This window comes from Lingula anatina, chromosome 2 (genome assembly GCF_051362555.1).
Source record: "Lingula anatina isolate TDL-2025a chromosome 2, LinAna3.0, whole genome shotgun sequence".
Lineage (NCBI taxonomy): Eukaryota > Metazoa > Brachiopoda > Lingulata > Lingulida > Lingulidae > Lingula > Lingula anatina.
This window is the reverse complement of record NC_141768.1, coordinates 44,476,430-44,492,483: the sequence shown is the minus strand read 5'-3', so window position 1 is coordinate 44,492,483 and position 16,054 is coordinate 44,476,430. Positions and strand designations below refer to the sequence as shown.

The window sequence follows — 16,054 nt, the reverse complement described above, 5'->3', positions numbered from 1 at the left end:
TGATCAAGGAAAGCTATATACATTTAGCTTGTGCAAAATGTTTCTTAAAACAATAGTGATTGTAGTGCTCAATATTTGCTATTTCCAATTGCAGCAAAGTTATTTCTACACTTTGAGATACATCTACACAAAAATGTTTTGTGATTTTAACTTAAACATCTTTAACTTTTATGTCCATCTAACTCTGACAGAACCTCAGAAGAATCATTTAACCTATTTACATAAATAAAAATCATAGTGCCCTTTCCAAGTCAACAACATCAAAACACAACATTCTATCACCAGGGAAAACAACAATAATATAATATACATTTATATATATACACATGTATAAATCATGATCACTCACTTTGTTCCTCCTTAGAAGGTTCGCCCACCTCGCCCTCTGGTGGCGTGGTTTCCAAAACAGTCAGCTGTTGGCGTTGTTCTATCACAATAATACACCAAGAAAACATTTAACACATAGGTCTCAAGGATCAAGAAATAGGTCTCAAGAAATAGCGACACAGGTAATGGTAGATGTAGTAATAAAAGTTCTAGTAGTAGTAGTAGTACAAGTAGAAGACATAGCAGAAAAAAACAGAGAAAGGGTTGTTGATACCACCATGAGGACATTTAGCTGCTGTCTGTATCTTGTTTTAATGCAGATATATTTCAGCCAGTTGCTGGCATATTTTTCAGCCCACTGTTAAGTCAAAAAATAGGTCCAATTTCAACCTGCTGTCAGTCAAATGCTGGCATAACTTGAGACTATTATCAGACAAATTTTGGTATAATTTCAGCCATTTGTCAGTAAAACAAAAGCATAATTTCAGTGTACTGTCATCATGTGTTGGCATAAATTCCACATACCATCAGCCAAATGTTGAAATGCATTCAGCCTAATGTAGCTCTAATGTTAGCATAATTTTAGCATAAAACAAGTAGAATATGTTCAACTTATCCAAAATTTTTATTTGTCTCACATGGTGCCTGTACATCCATAACCAAATTGTATACAAGAATATAAGGTGATGTTCAGTTACTACCAAATGTTGGCAGTTATTATCTATGCAAAATTTGGAATTTTCTTGGAAGAAACTTTCGTCAGTCTTTTCCAAGCAAATGATGTCAAATGTATCATGGTGATATGCAGACAAAGAGAAGTCAACAGGCAGTTTAGGACAGTGCCCCAACATATCAGCAACAGGCTCTTGGTAAGAAAAAGAAGCAAAAAAGACAGGAGGAAGCTGAGGAAAAAGCATAATGCAAAGCTTTTCAGATACACTTGTGGCCTAGCCCTAATCAAGAAAAAAAGGATCTTCCATCTTACTATACTGAGTAAGCCCTTCCCTTCCCCACTAAAGAAATATTTTACTAAAATATCTCACTATGTAAAGATGGTACTAAGTTTATGAAGATTGTCAAACATCATTGTTGTAAGTACAGGCATAGCATCAAAAATGTGAATATGCTACAAGGACGCTATATTAATCAAGATTGCTCTGTAAAACTATTGTCTGTTATGGAACATTCTGCAGACATGAGCCTAGTTTTTACAAAAAACCTCAATACATTTATTATGGGACCAAACACCTAACCCAAATAAATTTTGGAGTTTTATGTACTTTAAAGTCACTTGAACAATGCAGAATTCTGCGATTCTGTGGAAAAAGCTCCCATCCGGTTTTGTATATTGACACCAATTTATCTTTTGCAAGATAATTTGGTTTTAGAGTTACTGTTTTTAAATTTTAGTTTCAGGACATATTTCAAAAACTTGTTCAGAAAACTTTGCATATCAACGTAAACTTTACTTTCATATTCCCAGTTTATGAATGCCAATTCTTTGATATATCAAAATATTTTCATCTCCCCTATATGGTAACCCCAGTCACAGTTGGTGTATCTGAACATGCTTCTTGTGCGTCCACCATGCAGCTGTATTGATACATACCTTGCAAAGCTATCTGGCATATATATGCCCCATGCTTTGATGATAAGCTTAAGCCTTGGGCCAAAAGCAGTCTCCAGAATAAATAAAAATACTAACATAACTGATCCATTATACACTCTCATTCATCATCAACATCATCATCATCATCATCAGTATCGGTACAACCATCATCACTATATCAATATAAACCACCAGCATACCAGTAGACTAAAAGCTGTCATATTGGTAATGAACACACACCTTGCTATATGCATATCATTGTATCAAATACTTCAGATCTATAATTAATGACACTCTGAAAGATTTACCCAAACCAAAATGCAAGTCAAAGTCCTTGTCCCCGAGCACAGAAATGGAAATGTTGTTCTTTTTATAGCCAGTTTTATTTAGGGTATAATGATATTAACTAAGAAAACAAGAAGTAGGTTAGGGAATGGGGGAACAAGTATAGAAAGTCTGTTAATAAGGGAAAAACAAGCCCCAGATAGTGAAAAGATAAAAACCTGATAAATCCCAAATTAATGCACTGTCCAGTTTCAAACAGTTGTGACAAAATAACAGGGTCAGTATTAAATATATGCAGTGGCATAAAATAAAAGAAATCAAACATCATTTTGAAAAAAAAAAAAAAAAAAAAAAAAAAAAAAATCAAAACATGACCAAGGCATTCTGAAAATCCATTTCTCACTTGCAGTCTAGCAGATTTCTTTAAAACCCTTTTAATTTTTAAAATAAAATATTAAGAACAAATCTCAATGAAATGTGTTTTCAATGACAGAAATATAACATACAATGTATGGAGAGGTAGTTGTTGGAACATTTCCCTACGTCAGAGATATTCTACTAAAGTTTTTTGTCACAAAAATTAAGATATATCGATTATAATGAAATCTACTAGAAGTGTTTTTATCATTATCACCTGGTGGTGTTCTTGTGAGGCCTTTGATATACACTGCAGGCTTGCCAGGGGATCCTATGTAGTAACAAAGAGTGTTTCATCATTGCTTGCACAGCCACTTAACAGGTTCTGGGTTAATTCATTTACCATACTCATACAGGTGGCAGTCTCTATAACCACAGTTAGTAAAAGCAGGTCGTTGCCGTGCTATGAACAGAACTGGGTCATTGCTATGGTTACCAACTGTGACCCACCCACCATGGCAGGTGTGTGTAGAGATACAGAACTGAAGGGCTTCGTGGAGGTCATGCTCACACTATACTCACAATTTTCCTCACAAGAAACTACTTGGCTGCTGGGAACTAGGCTATGAAGATGCTCTAGTATTCCTGGCATGTACCCGTGGAGCTATTCTATACTCAATTTTTAATGCTCATTTTTTGTCCTAACACAAAATCTGTAGGTAAAATGAGAGAGGGGTAGGTATCCATAGAATACTGTTTGATGCAAAGTCTATATCAGATCACTTTTTTATAAGTTTTTTTAAACAGATTACATGCTACTGTGGAAGATTTAATGAAATTCAGCACAGAATTGCTCCTAGGATGCATGCCAGATTTTGAGAAAAGATTGGAAACATCACCATATAGATAATCATAATTTATCAGTCTTACCTTGATTTGACATGCTATTAGTGCAAGATGTCTAAATATATTTGCGTAGCATACATATGTGTATACTATTCCGTCACTACATAAAGACATTCAATGCAGCTATTAAGACCTAAACCATAATATCTGCTACTTGTATGTAGACTGTATACAGTGACCAGAAGCCCCTTTCAGCAGAGTGGGGAAAGATCTGAGAAGAGCAGACAGGATGCATTGCACATTCTTGAAAGCAGCTTGAATTCTGAGTACATGAATACATAATGGCAAACAATGGCAAGTGATCATTAGAAATAAAATAAAGATAAACACTATCAACACTGAGTTGATCTCCAAATAATCCAAATAACACCACTGGATAAGTGTAAAAAAGAAAAAAATCAAACAATAGCAACATGACAAGTACAAGTATACATTTATTCTACTTGATAAAAAAATTGTGAACTTGCTCTCTAATCTAAAATATACTGTGAAGTGTGTGAGACATCGATATCTAGTGCACATTACTTAAAACACCACAACACTTCTCCACACAAAGGACCAACCTGGCTCTGGTTCTTTCTCTCCATTGATCACTGGCTGGGCATCCCCAGAGGCAGGTTCTTTCTCTACAACTGGCGCAACCTCAATCTGGACCTCAGGTTCTGGTCTATAACACAGGATGATTACAATAAAGATAATAGTAGACACTACCATTTGATGCTATTCTGAGACACAGTGATAATCTATATCAACAGCTTTAATTTCGACCTCAGGTTCTGGTCTTAAACACAATAAAATGCAACAGCAATAAAATGTGACTCTGGCACAAAGTGACAATGAATATTAAGTGCTTTGATTCAAAAGTTGACAGTTTGCATATTTGAGTTTCAACATAAATAGTAAGAAAAAAAGATTTATTAAAAAAATTAACATACAAAAAAAAGTTCAATAATGACAATGACATCTTGACTTTACGTGGTGACACATTTTAAAAAGACACTAGCAGTGATCCGAAACAAAGACTCACTCTGGAGGAGGTGCAAATTCCTCCATATATTTCTGCCGAATTGATGGTTTCTCCGGAGGTACTTCTTCAGGATGTTGGCGGCGATATTCCTCCTCTTCTCGCCTTTGCCTTTCTTTGATTTCAAACTGTAATGATAAAAACAACTCAATAATGAGGAATCTTCATATAAAGGTTAACAAACTCTCATTCAAATGTCAACAAATGCCAGCAATTCAACTTTATGACAATCTTAGCAAATACTGTTAAAATATTGTCCACAAATGTGTATTGTCAACAACATATTAAATGATCTAAATAATTTTAATAAATGTAAGATTTATTGTTTTTAAGTTATTATTTTATAGATAATTGCACAATTATTGAAAATATCAAACTTATAACAAGACATTCAAGAGGCAGTGTCTAGCACACAGCTACGACTCCCAAATTCTACCAGTTATTAAAATACAATACCAGTTTTTATTAAAAAAGTAGATGTAGTTAAAATAAAGATTCTGTTATGTAATTCTACTATTTACTAATGTCACCTACAGAAATATAAAGTTCATCTACATATTTAAGAAAAAATCTGTTGGGATTCTAAAAAAAACCCTGATAAATTAAAATCATTTGGTGGTCGTACCTTTCTGAGAAATGAAGACAATGTTAATATATTATATATATAAGTATTAATATATAATATAACATAATCTAATATTTTAAGATAGTCAAAGCCACACCTTGTAGCACTTACAAAAAAAATTACAATGAATATACAGGTACATCATTATAAGGCACATAAAATGGTTTATAGACAAAAAAATGTTGGCCCATTTTTAAACTAAATAAATAAATAAATGGAAAAATAAATAAGCAAGAAAAATGAAAGCATATTTTTGGCATTATGAATAATTTTGAGTGACAATATACATTGAAATAATCAGTTCCTGTAATAGTAAGAAAAGCTATAGAAGCATTAGTATGTTATGGTATATATAAGTGAATACATTTCCCAATCCTCTACCACCATCATCAGCAGCATCAACAGTAGAATATATAAAGGCAGTGAAACATTGAAAACAGATGAAAAAACAGAGGCAGTTATGCCCCTGAACAGAAAAGAAGTAGGAAGAATTGTGAATATGCCTTGTGTATGATGCAAAAGAAATTCACCGAGTTGTCTTGTAATGATTCGCGACTACTATCCAAGTCACGGAAGATGTCTTTATACTTGCTGGCCAGCTGCTGTAGTGCTGGAGCCTCTGCCTCAGTGGCTCCCCCTACCTCTTCCTGACGCCTTTCAAGCTACGTGAAACACAGGGAAGAGAGGAATATATCAATCATGCTGATCATGCAGAGAAAGGGGCACTTTAGGTGAAATAGTCATGCTTGTCAATCAATAAAATTTATAGAAACCAAGAAAAAAATTAATATTTTCAGAATGGTAATGTCCACAAATAATCATTTTCATGAATAATCTTTTAAAACTATTATGTTTATGTTATTTAGAGAAAAGATTTATATGGATTAAATGGATGAGCCACACCACAAAGCTGTATTTTCAGCCCACCCCTCCCAATCCCTATAGGTGGCATGCCTGTCTGAAAGATCCAACCAGGGAGAGAAATAAAAAGCTGGGGCCATGCCAGGGATAAGCTAAATACATGGATTGTAAAGTTTGACAGCTGTAACAAAATGTCTTGATCTTTTTTTTAAAAACAGAGAGGGATATAAATGTATAATGTATTTAATGTATAGAGGACAGGATTAGAATCTCTGGAATCTAACAGTAGACTTGGAGGGTGCATTGAGGTAACACACAAGGAGGTGAGTAGGGAAAATACAGCTGCCAGGAAAGCTACAGGGAGGCATTTGCCACTTTTTAACATTGTCATTAGAGAAAGAAAAGTTAGCTGAAGAGAGAGAGAGAGAGAGAGAGAGAGAGAGAGAGAGAGAGAGAGAAGGACACAGCATTAGCAACTTAGGTATACATTTTTAAAATGCTTACTTTTTGGACAGAAACTAAAGCAAATATTCTGAAATTGACAAAAGGCTAGAAGCAGCTATTGATGACAGTAGTAGTAGTAGTGTTATATAAGAGTAATCCCTCTGCCATTAGTGCTAAGGATTATCATTAAGATTGACATTGATAATATTGACGTTAAGGTAGTGGGCTGGTTAGTATCTCCCCGCCACCTGCAATTGAAGCTAGAAAGAAAGTAGATTATTACATCATCTGGCTCGTCCAGATTGGTTTCATAGGGTTCTTGGAGCTGGACTGCAGGGATAGTGAATTCAGCTGCAGCCTGTGCTCTCAGTTGTTCTTCTAATGACACTGACTGGTCGCCATCCTCCACAGAGGCTCTTTCCTCCTTCTCAAGCTGCCTGCGCTCGAGCTAGAAAACAAGTGCCATTAAGACATACTGAAGACACTCAACATTGCAAGTGCTGAAGACTTGATAGGGGCAGACTGACAACATGAGAATGGCTAGTATCAATAAAAAAAAAGCAGAGGTGCACATCCTGTGACAAGCAAAAACACACCAAAATGATCCTTTTTTATCTACTGCACTCTCTGATTTACAAGCAAAGCAATTTCCACTTCAAATGTAAAACAAATATCACAATTCAAACAAGACGTACTGTTGTGAGCCTCTCCAGTGCTGTGAAGCGATCTTCCTGGGCAGCAGCAGATTTCTCAAAGGCTTCGTGCTTCTTAATCAACTTCTCCACCTCATCTATGGTGCTCTGGAACAGAAACACAGCCATTCAGAACATTGTTCTCTGAATAATGTTTCATTTGGTCAGTTTATGTTCTAAAATTCACATGTATTTTCTTCTATCATCACTTCAGCATTTGTTCTGAGTAACAATTTGAACAACATCATCTTCATAATTTGTTGCTGACATTTTAATAAAAGCAGTATATCCCTTAAATATAATAGTTTTTCTCATTCCCCTGTAACCACAGTTCAGCAGCACTCTGCAAATACATGGTATGTGAGAAATACTTACACCAAGGTCTGTAGTCTGTAGATATGGCTCTTGAGCAACAAGCCAGGCCTCAGCCACAGCAGCATCTCTGGCAAACTGGTACACCTCAAGGACTGAAATAGGACACAGTTCAGTAAGTAATAGTTTAAATACAATGTAAATCTTTCCAGAAATTGAAATTGTATACAATCCATTATGCAAAATATCCATGTGAAAATGGCTTACTTGTGTCTTAACTATGAAATAAAAATGAGTATAATCAAGTAGAATTATTCACTTACTAAGTTGTAGGTATTCCCATCTCTCCTCCCACTTCTCCATCATCATGCCTCTCTGTGTGGTCAGCTGGATAAGTTTGTCACGCACCTTGCAAAAAAAGAACAAAATGGTTTAATATTTAAGCAAAATAATGAGAATACTTTTCCAATCCCAAGAGAAGTGAACAAAGTATAGCTAAAATTTACTCAATAAGGTATGCTAAATTTTTTATCAGCAGTTACCCTTAACATGGGAATATCATATTGTTACCTGTAGTATTAATGTCATTTCAAAGTATTATATGCAAAAGATCTTGTTTTTGGCAACAAGTCATTCTACCTTTTGTACATAAACAACGTTTATTCAAAAGAATGAAGTGGAGGCAAGGCGCTGGAAGCATTATATGCTCTCCACAAAATTAAATTAAATAAGTAAATAAAACAAATGGATAGGTATATACATATATACAACAGAGTAAATGTAAAACTTCATATATATCAGGAGCACAAGTTAAGTACAGAAAGAAAGAAGAGGAAAAGAGATAATACCTATTAAGTGATAACAAAGTTTACGAGAAGAAAATTTGCAACAGTGTCGAAGATAATTTCATTTTGGGTGGGTGATAAGGATTTATGACCGTAGAGAAATAACGACAGCTTTTCTTTTTGTGTTTTGAAAGAGGTCTTGCTTGCATGTAGAGTTTCATTTATTTTTTGGTAAAGGGGAGGGTACTTTGAATTGAGTAAAGGGCATCTGAAGAAAAAGTGAAGAGGGGTTTCAAGGGCACCACAGGTGCAGTGTGGTGTATCAATAGTAGTCCAGTTATGCCTAAACAATTCTGCTCTAAATAAACAACCGACCCTCGCTCTGTTAAGAATTTTTTCATGATTTCTGTTCAAGTTTAGTGTTGTTGTTGAAAGCGACCCAGCAGTGAGGTGTTTTTTTATCGAGTTCTTGTACCTTTTGTACATACTAAACTAGACATTTTTTTTCATTTTGTTTAGTTTCTCATTTTTATTATAGAGCTGTCAATGTGTATTGGGTTAAACTGAGATTAAAGAAACTATTTCTCCTACCTCTTCTGATCTAAAATGTCTCCTGGCCAGCAGATCTTTGCCCAGGTTGACACAGATGGTGAAGTTCTCATCCCTGGCATCTACTTCAGCTTTTAGACTCTGGTGATTGTTCATCAACAGTTCCACTCCTGACACATCCCTACGGGTTAAATAAATAATGATTTTAATCAAACAATCAATAATTTTAAAGAAGAACATAATAATCACTTTCCTTTATATTTAAACTAATTCTAAACAATTCATCCATCTCAACTTTACTCTTTACACAACTGCTGCTAACTTATATATTATAATTCATTTTGTGCCAAATACTGTTATAAACCCCAACATACCTTGGTTTCTCCTGTGTATTCATCTGTCTGTTAATGTCATCCATCCACAACATGAGATCGCGGACCATGTTAAAGAAGCGGAACAGATCACTGATATCAATCAACTTATTCTTGCGTGCCTCCACCATCACCTGTAGATTCCTCCAGGCGTTCACCACCTCTGCCTCGCGGTCTTGGATCTCTCTGGCCCTGTCCCCTGCGTAGGCGGCAAACAGCCTTGCTGCCTCCTCCTGCACTTGTTGCACCTGTGTCCCCAGGGTGATGAGGTCATGCTCAAAGTTGGCATGCTTTCTCTGCAGGGCAGCCACACTCTGGGCATCACGACCCAACTCGTCTGGGATAGAGTTCTGTTTCTCCTAAAAGGTTGGAAAATATAAAAGTCAACAACTATCCCTTGTAATTCTAGTAATTTGACAAGTTTATGTCCACAAAAGTTCTTTGCAATACCAGTAACTTGGCAAATATTTTGGTCAGCAAGCAATCATTGGTGTTAATTTGTATATTAAGGAAATCCTCATCTAAACTAGCATACAAGTATATAGAATATATAGGAGAGAAAGCAAATATTATAGTTATTTATTTCTGGACTTACAATGTCTGTCAAATAGAATTAGTCATCTACCTTACAGAAAGAAGTCCAGAACTGGATTAAGATTTCAATGTATAAATCATTTCAGCTGATATGTCTCATAACATTTCTTCACTTACATAGATTCTCTCCAAGGTTTCCTTGCAGTCATTGAAGAACTTCCACAGCTCCCAAGAAGCCTGTAACATCTGTGTCCTGGTGTCAATGAGCTCCAGAAGATCTGCCCAAGCCTCGTTCAGGCCATCCTTCCACTCAGCTATTGTAGCAGCGTCAGAGTGGCCAAGGGCTATCAGTTTGTCTGCCATGTCATTGGCTGCGGCCACGCGTTCCTCACCAATGCTCTGGGTGTCTCTGGCAAACTCCTTGAACCGGTCACGTAACATCTGTAAGATGTGGGAGAAATCAAAACAGTTAATATTAAAAGCAGTAGAAAGAAAAACAGTAGCTACTCTTTCACTTAACACAAATGAAAACATTCTGCCTAGTATACCCAGCCAGAAGCTTATTGCGACATGTATGTTATCTTGCCAAAGCATGTTCTATCCTGATATCTTAACTGCAAATTTGTACCAATCCAACACAAATCATGTCTGGTAAACCATGGCAGCCACTTACAGTGACGTGTTCGTAATCCTGTCCAAGTTCATGCGACCCAGCGACCACTCTCCTCTCCTCTATCCACTGCTCTAGATCATCTACTTCTCTATTCAACATGTACAGTTTCAGGCACTCGTCCAGCTTGCCTCTCCTCTCCTGGGCAAGGTCCTTCAGTCCAGCATACAGTTTGTCCACCTGGGCCTGGCGGCGGGCTATCTGGTCACTATACAGAGACAACAAGAACACACCTTTAAAAATCCACCTCACTTAAACTATATATAACTTCATCTATAACCTTTCAATATTGTTTTAATATTCTTTTGTACAATGATATTATACAATACAAATGCTCTAATAGCAAGAAATTAATATCACTAATTATGCCATAATTATGATAACAATTATAATTACTGTCACTATTATCTGTTATATTTTATTACTCTTTTTTCATTATCTTAATGTCTATTATTATCATCATTATTAACATATGCATGATGCCTCATGTAGTAGGTACGTACCACTCTGGATGATTCTCATCCATGAGATTCCTGGCTCTCTCCCCAAGCTGCCTGACAGTCTCAGCATAGTCCTCTACAACATGCTCAGTGTGCTGGTGTTTCTTCATCATGTTCTGGGCCCCCACCTCATCCTTGGCACGGTCCTCAGACATCATGTACAGCTCCTGCTCTCCCATCCAGGCCTCAGCCTCTGCAGCATCGAAGTAGTACTGTAAATAGATAGGAAGACTGGTGAGCTCATAGCTGTGTAAGTGACCAAAAACCTCCATTCTTTTAAAGTAATGATACTCACATTCAGTAACTGTAACAAGGTGTATATTTATACAATTACTGCTGTATAATACAAAGTGAAAAGTACCTGAAAGGCCACAGACAACAAAAAAGTCAATCTGTGTCTTAAACCCATTTGAGGAGGTCCTCCAGGAAATAATTTTTTTCATCACTGCACTGATACTATACTAGATACTATCTCCACATAAATATGTCACACAGAACATGTTTTACAACATAGACACATCAAATTTTGCGTCTTGTTTACCCATCTTTGCAACATTATACTGTAACAAAGCCAAGAAAAATACCCATCCTTTTCTAGTCATGACATTCATAACATTAAAAGCCTACCTGCTGTGCAACCTGTGACAGAAGTAGCCTGTTTTGCCTCTCATCTACAGCTTCCTTCAGCTCTCCCCAGCGTCGTAACAGCATATCAATCTTTTCTTGGAAGAGTTCTGATTGTGGGTGTCCTTCATTGATCATCTCCTGGCCAGCGTCACAAACTGCGTTGATTGTGTGCTCATGACGCTCTAGGTCTGATCTCAGAGTCTGTAAGTAGAAATAGTAGTAGACATGACAGAATTAGAAGTAGCAGTAGACTTAGTGTGTACTAGATAGTTATAATGATAGTTTATTCAGTCAACATTATTATATTTCATAGCATTTGATAGAAAATTTTCATTTCTTATTTTTTACCGCTTTTCATATTTAGTATACTTTGAACAATGTTGTTCATAATGGATATAAGAATGACTTCATACCTGATTTTTCTTCATCAGTGTCTGTACACTGAGCAAGCTGTTGCCATAGTTTTCTGATGTTGCCAGTGGCATGCGTTCGTCTATCCACAACATTTCGTCCTCGACGTCACGCAGGAACTGATGTACTGCCTTCTGTTTCTCCAGCTGAGATCGCCTCTCCAGCAGTGGAGCCTGCAGCTGTACAAAACGCTCTTGAACGAGGGCTTTCTTCATCTCAATCTCTTCCACTTTTGCTGGATCTTTACTTCTCAGGATCTCTGCTTGTTTGTCCAGCTCTGACATCTGTTCTTCCTTGATTTTCATTTGACCTTCTAGCAGCTGATAAAGTAAAGATTTATAACAAACTTTATAGGTGCGCTATTTTAATTAAATTATTGAAAAAACTGATAAGCTTAACACTTTTTTCTCATATTTCTTAGGAACCTCGAAGGAAATCAATCACATTCAATGAAAAGTTTTCTTTTTCAAACACTGTTAAGAAAGAAAGAGATGATAAGAAGTACATAATGTGTATACAAATGATGTGTGCACTGGCATTTTAGTAACTCCTTGAAAATCATTTCACAACTTGCAGATCATAAATTTTATAACATCTTTGGATCCCAATGAACACTAAATTTCTAAACTACCAATATAAGTTCAGCGTCACTTACATTTTGCTTCTGCATCAGCAAGTTAACCGTGGTTAGATCTTGCCCGAAATCGGCCGTGATGATCTGAGACTCCAGGGTATTGAGGTAGCCATCAATATCATCGCAGCTCTGTTCATACAGGACTTGGCGGTTGGCGTCGAAAAGTTTCTCTCCTTTCTCCTGTGTGGTCTTCTCCAGTTCTTCCCACTGAGCAGCCAAGCTCTGGAGACGAGGCTCTATCTGCTCTGCAGTGTCTGGCTTGTCTCTGATTAGCTCACCGCCAGCCTAACAGGGACAAATCAGAGTTAATCATAGCCCTAATATATATTTTAGACTTATAATAACTACTAAGGCTTATGTCATTTAAATGTTTGCTTTATTTTATAATTATATAAATTTCAGGTAACAAAAGGTATGTACATAATGCTCCAGAACAAGCATGCATATCTGCACACTAAAGGAGTATAAAGTTATGCTGCCCAGAAAGAAAATGGAAGAAGTATTCTACCTGTTGTAATTTGTGAAGCCTATCCTTGTTGGCAGCAATCTCTGCTTCAAAGGCCTGATGCCTCATGTATTTGCTGTGAATGTTCTTGGCATCACGGTAGGTCTCATCCTGTGCTGCAATCATCTTCTCCTCAAGCCACTCTCCAAGCTGAAACAAATATACATTAAAACTATACTATTCAGCTGGTAAGATTCAGTTAAGTTCACTACTTCCTTATCACAGATGGTTTGCCTCCCTAACAGAGGTGGTTGCTGTATCAGTCTTCAACACTAAAAAATACTACTAAAGTAAGGTTTTTAGATGAGTCATTACTATCCAGAATCAAAAACGTCTTAAATATAAGACCAACTTTCAATCTTTAGTGCTGTAATGCAGCAGGCCCCAGGACACAGAACTGATATGAAGTGGCTTACCTCATCACAGTCCTGCAGGAACTGCTGTAGTTGAAGTGAGTCCTTCAGTCTCTCCAGACCTTCATATGCACGCTGACGATTGGCATTGCGTCTGAAGTGGACAAAACATATTGCTGGTAAAAAGATTTTATAATAAGAAATGTTATCAATGAAACCCCCTTCGACAATATTTCACACAAAACAGCAATAGTATGCCTATCACAAGCACAAATGCAATCATACACACAAACTCACATTCAAACACCCACTCATACACACCCTAGTACCACTATCAAATCAGTGTTCTCTGTCCTCTTGGTTATATTATCAGCTGTGCGCACACAAAGAAACACACACAAACGCACACACACTGTGATGCCCACCTTTCATCAATATTCTCTGCCTTCTTAGATATCTTGTCTGCTGCATAGTGGTTCTCATCATCCACCAGCCTCTCAGCAAACTGCAGGACCAGGTTGATCTTCTCATCATTGGCATCCATGGTGGTGATGAAGGCTTCATGCTGTTTGATCAGGTTCTCTGCTGCTTCCAATGATGTCTATAGTTGAGTAAATGAAGTCAAACAATGAGACGATATCACAACACAGAATATATTTTAAGATGAACTGCAGCCTGAATGTGTTCATGTCGAGTTTTATCATTGAAAATCTAAACTTATACCTACCTTTTATTATATTTTGTTGGATCTTTCATCAACTGCTAAATTAAACAGGTATATCCCAACTGTTAAATACATGTTTTTATAATCCTTATTTATCACCTATTATGACAATGATTTTCTAAAATGAAAAATAAAGTAGATAAACTCAAAACTCATAACTGCAGAAGATACCTTTCCTTCAGCTCTAATTTCCAGTCCTGCAATTATTTTAGTTGCTCGAAACTCCCTCGAGACCTTTCCTTCAAGTTTTGTTCTTTTTACCCACCCACCCACCCTCCCTTGTATAACATGCAACACATGCATTATGATGATGATATAAAAGCCTACTTCTAGTGAAACATCTTTTCCTTGTCAACAACTGAAACCATATTTTTCTTAAAATGTACAATAAAGTGTGCTCTAACTGTGTGGTTAGTAAATCATCCCTAAATAAAGATGAGGAAACTGCCTACTTAAGCAGGCAAAGTCACAACATTCATGCCATATGTGAGTTGACACACGCCAAACACTCTTATTGCACTACAGCAGGGAATGCACTACTTCACTGTTTATAAGCATTGGGTATCTGATTTTTATGTTTTCAACAGATATGGGGAATTCTATCGCATGATCATGTACTGTGTAAAACTCAAATAAAAAAGCCAGAGTTATTTTAGAGGTTTTTTACTTGATGACTTTAAAGAGGGGAGAGAAGGGGGACATGCATATCAACCACAATTGTAAGACCTTTTTTCTTTTCCTTTTAAATAGAATGTAGTGACAAGGGAGAAGGGTAAATGTTGAAATGAAACATTTTTTAAAAGGACAATAATACTCCAAACCACAGACATTCTATTTTGTTACAGTAACTGTCATAACACTAATACAGGTATCCATTCACATTAGAATGTCACTGAACAATAATACAGATAGTTATTACAACAACACTACACAACCATATTCAGGCAATGGATCAATCAACTGATCAAGGATTTTAAGACTTCCAATACACTATCAATTATCAGTTGAATTCTTAAACATCTGTTCACATTTATCACATAGTTAGGAGTTAATAAAGACTATAAATAGATAAATAAATAATTGAAAATTTAAAAGATACTTCATGTCTTGTTTTTCACTTGCATTTTCAGTGACTAGAAGGTTGTACTTGACTGCAAGTTAACAAGCCTATACATTTACAAGAGGATTTCAATCACTGGTTAAGTTGCTTAAAGCACAGGTCTGATCTTTTTGAAGGGTACAGGAAGCAACTATGAAGTTTTTTTTTAATAATTCAACATCTTATAGGTCAGATCAATGGCATCATGCATTGTATAAAAAATCACAACAAAAAGCTATGATAATGATAATACTGCTAACAAAATAGAGGTACAAGATAACACAAGGTGGACATGCAGCAGGCATTGCCTGGTTAATGCCTTTGAACATTACCTGCTTGTCAAGTGTCCCAATTGTAGTCTGTGTGATTAAAATAGGGAGAAGTGAACAGAAAGAAGAAACACACAAGGCAAAAATGACACACTCGTTTGTCATAATTTCTCTGATAGATTTGATAATTATTATAGAGGAGTCTGTCAAAGATCTTAAATCCAAAACAGACTTCAGGTAAATGTGACATCTGGATTTAATTGTCAGGTTTTCATTCTTTTATCCATTTTTGATATAATTTTCCTTCATTCTCTTCTCTTATAAACTTTTTACATTGTTAGAAAATCTTTTGCATTTCTATTTCCATTGCAAGAAAGCAAATGCACTCTTAATATAACTTAAATTATGTGTTCAATCAATAACAGCCGAAGCCTTTCAATCTGCAGTACAAAAATACTGATATTTCAGAAATGAAATAAAATCTACAAAATACAATGCAAAGTTTGTGCAAAGTTTGCTGTAACACACAAAATAAAGAATTGGTCTGTGTGATTTTCTATTTTCTTTTTTAAATAGCTGCT

The 16,054-nt window shown here is 36.1% G+C and overlaps 1 protein-coding gene across 14 annotated transcripts in view; it reads right to left on the bottom strand.

Moving 5' to 3' along the window:
* Positions 1-16,054, bottom strand: part of LOC106173727 (spectrin beta chain-like) — a 56,871-nt gene that overhangs the window by 6,137 nt on the left and 34,680 nt on the right. For 3 of the 14 annotated variants that reach the window (XM_087007161.1, XM_087007167.1, XM_087007163.1), the window contains 21 exons: positions 15,537-15,563; positions 13,807-13,982; positions 13,445-13,535; positions 13,032-13,178; positions 12,545-12,808; positions 11,892-12,209; positions 11,479-11,679; positions 10,855-11,063; positions 10,355-10,559; positions 9,859-10,122; positions 9,151-9,506; positions 8,819-8,957; positions 7,766-7,850; positions 7,506-7,597; positions 7,134-7,238; positions 6,722-6,886; positions 5,664-5,795; positions 4,512-4,636; positions 4,048-4,151; positions 2,856-2,909; positions 350-427 (listed from right to left, as the gene is read on the bottom strand). In XM_087007161.1, coding sequence (XP_086863287.1) covers positions 350-427; positions 2,856-2,909; positions 4,048-4,151; positions 4,512-4,636; positions 5,664-5,795; positions 6,722-6,886; positions 7,134-7,238; positions 7,506-7,597; positions 7,766-7,850; positions 8,819-8,957; positions 9,151-9,506; positions 9,859-10,122; positions 10,355-10,559; positions 10,855-11,063; positions 11,479-11,679; positions 11,892-12,209; positions 12,545-12,808; positions 13,032-13,178; positions 13,445-13,535; positions 13,807-13,982; positions 15,537-15,563 — 3,337 coding nt within the window. The remainder of the gene's footprint in view (positions 1-349; positions 428-2,855; positions 2,910-4,047; positions 4,152-4,511; positions 4,637-5,663; positions 5,796-6,721; positions 6,887-7,133; positions 7,239-7,505; positions 7,598-7,765; positions 7,851-8,818; positions 8,958-9,150; positions 9,507-9,858; positions 10,123-10,354; positions 10,560-10,854; positions 11,064-11,478; positions 11,680-11,891; positions 12,210-12,544; positions 12,809-13,031; positions 13,179-13,444; positions 13,536-13,806; positions 13,983-15,536; positions 15,564-16,054) is intronic. The other 11 variants (XM_087007165.1, XM_087007168.1, XM_087007162.1 and 8 more) reach the window with 7 other exon arrangements.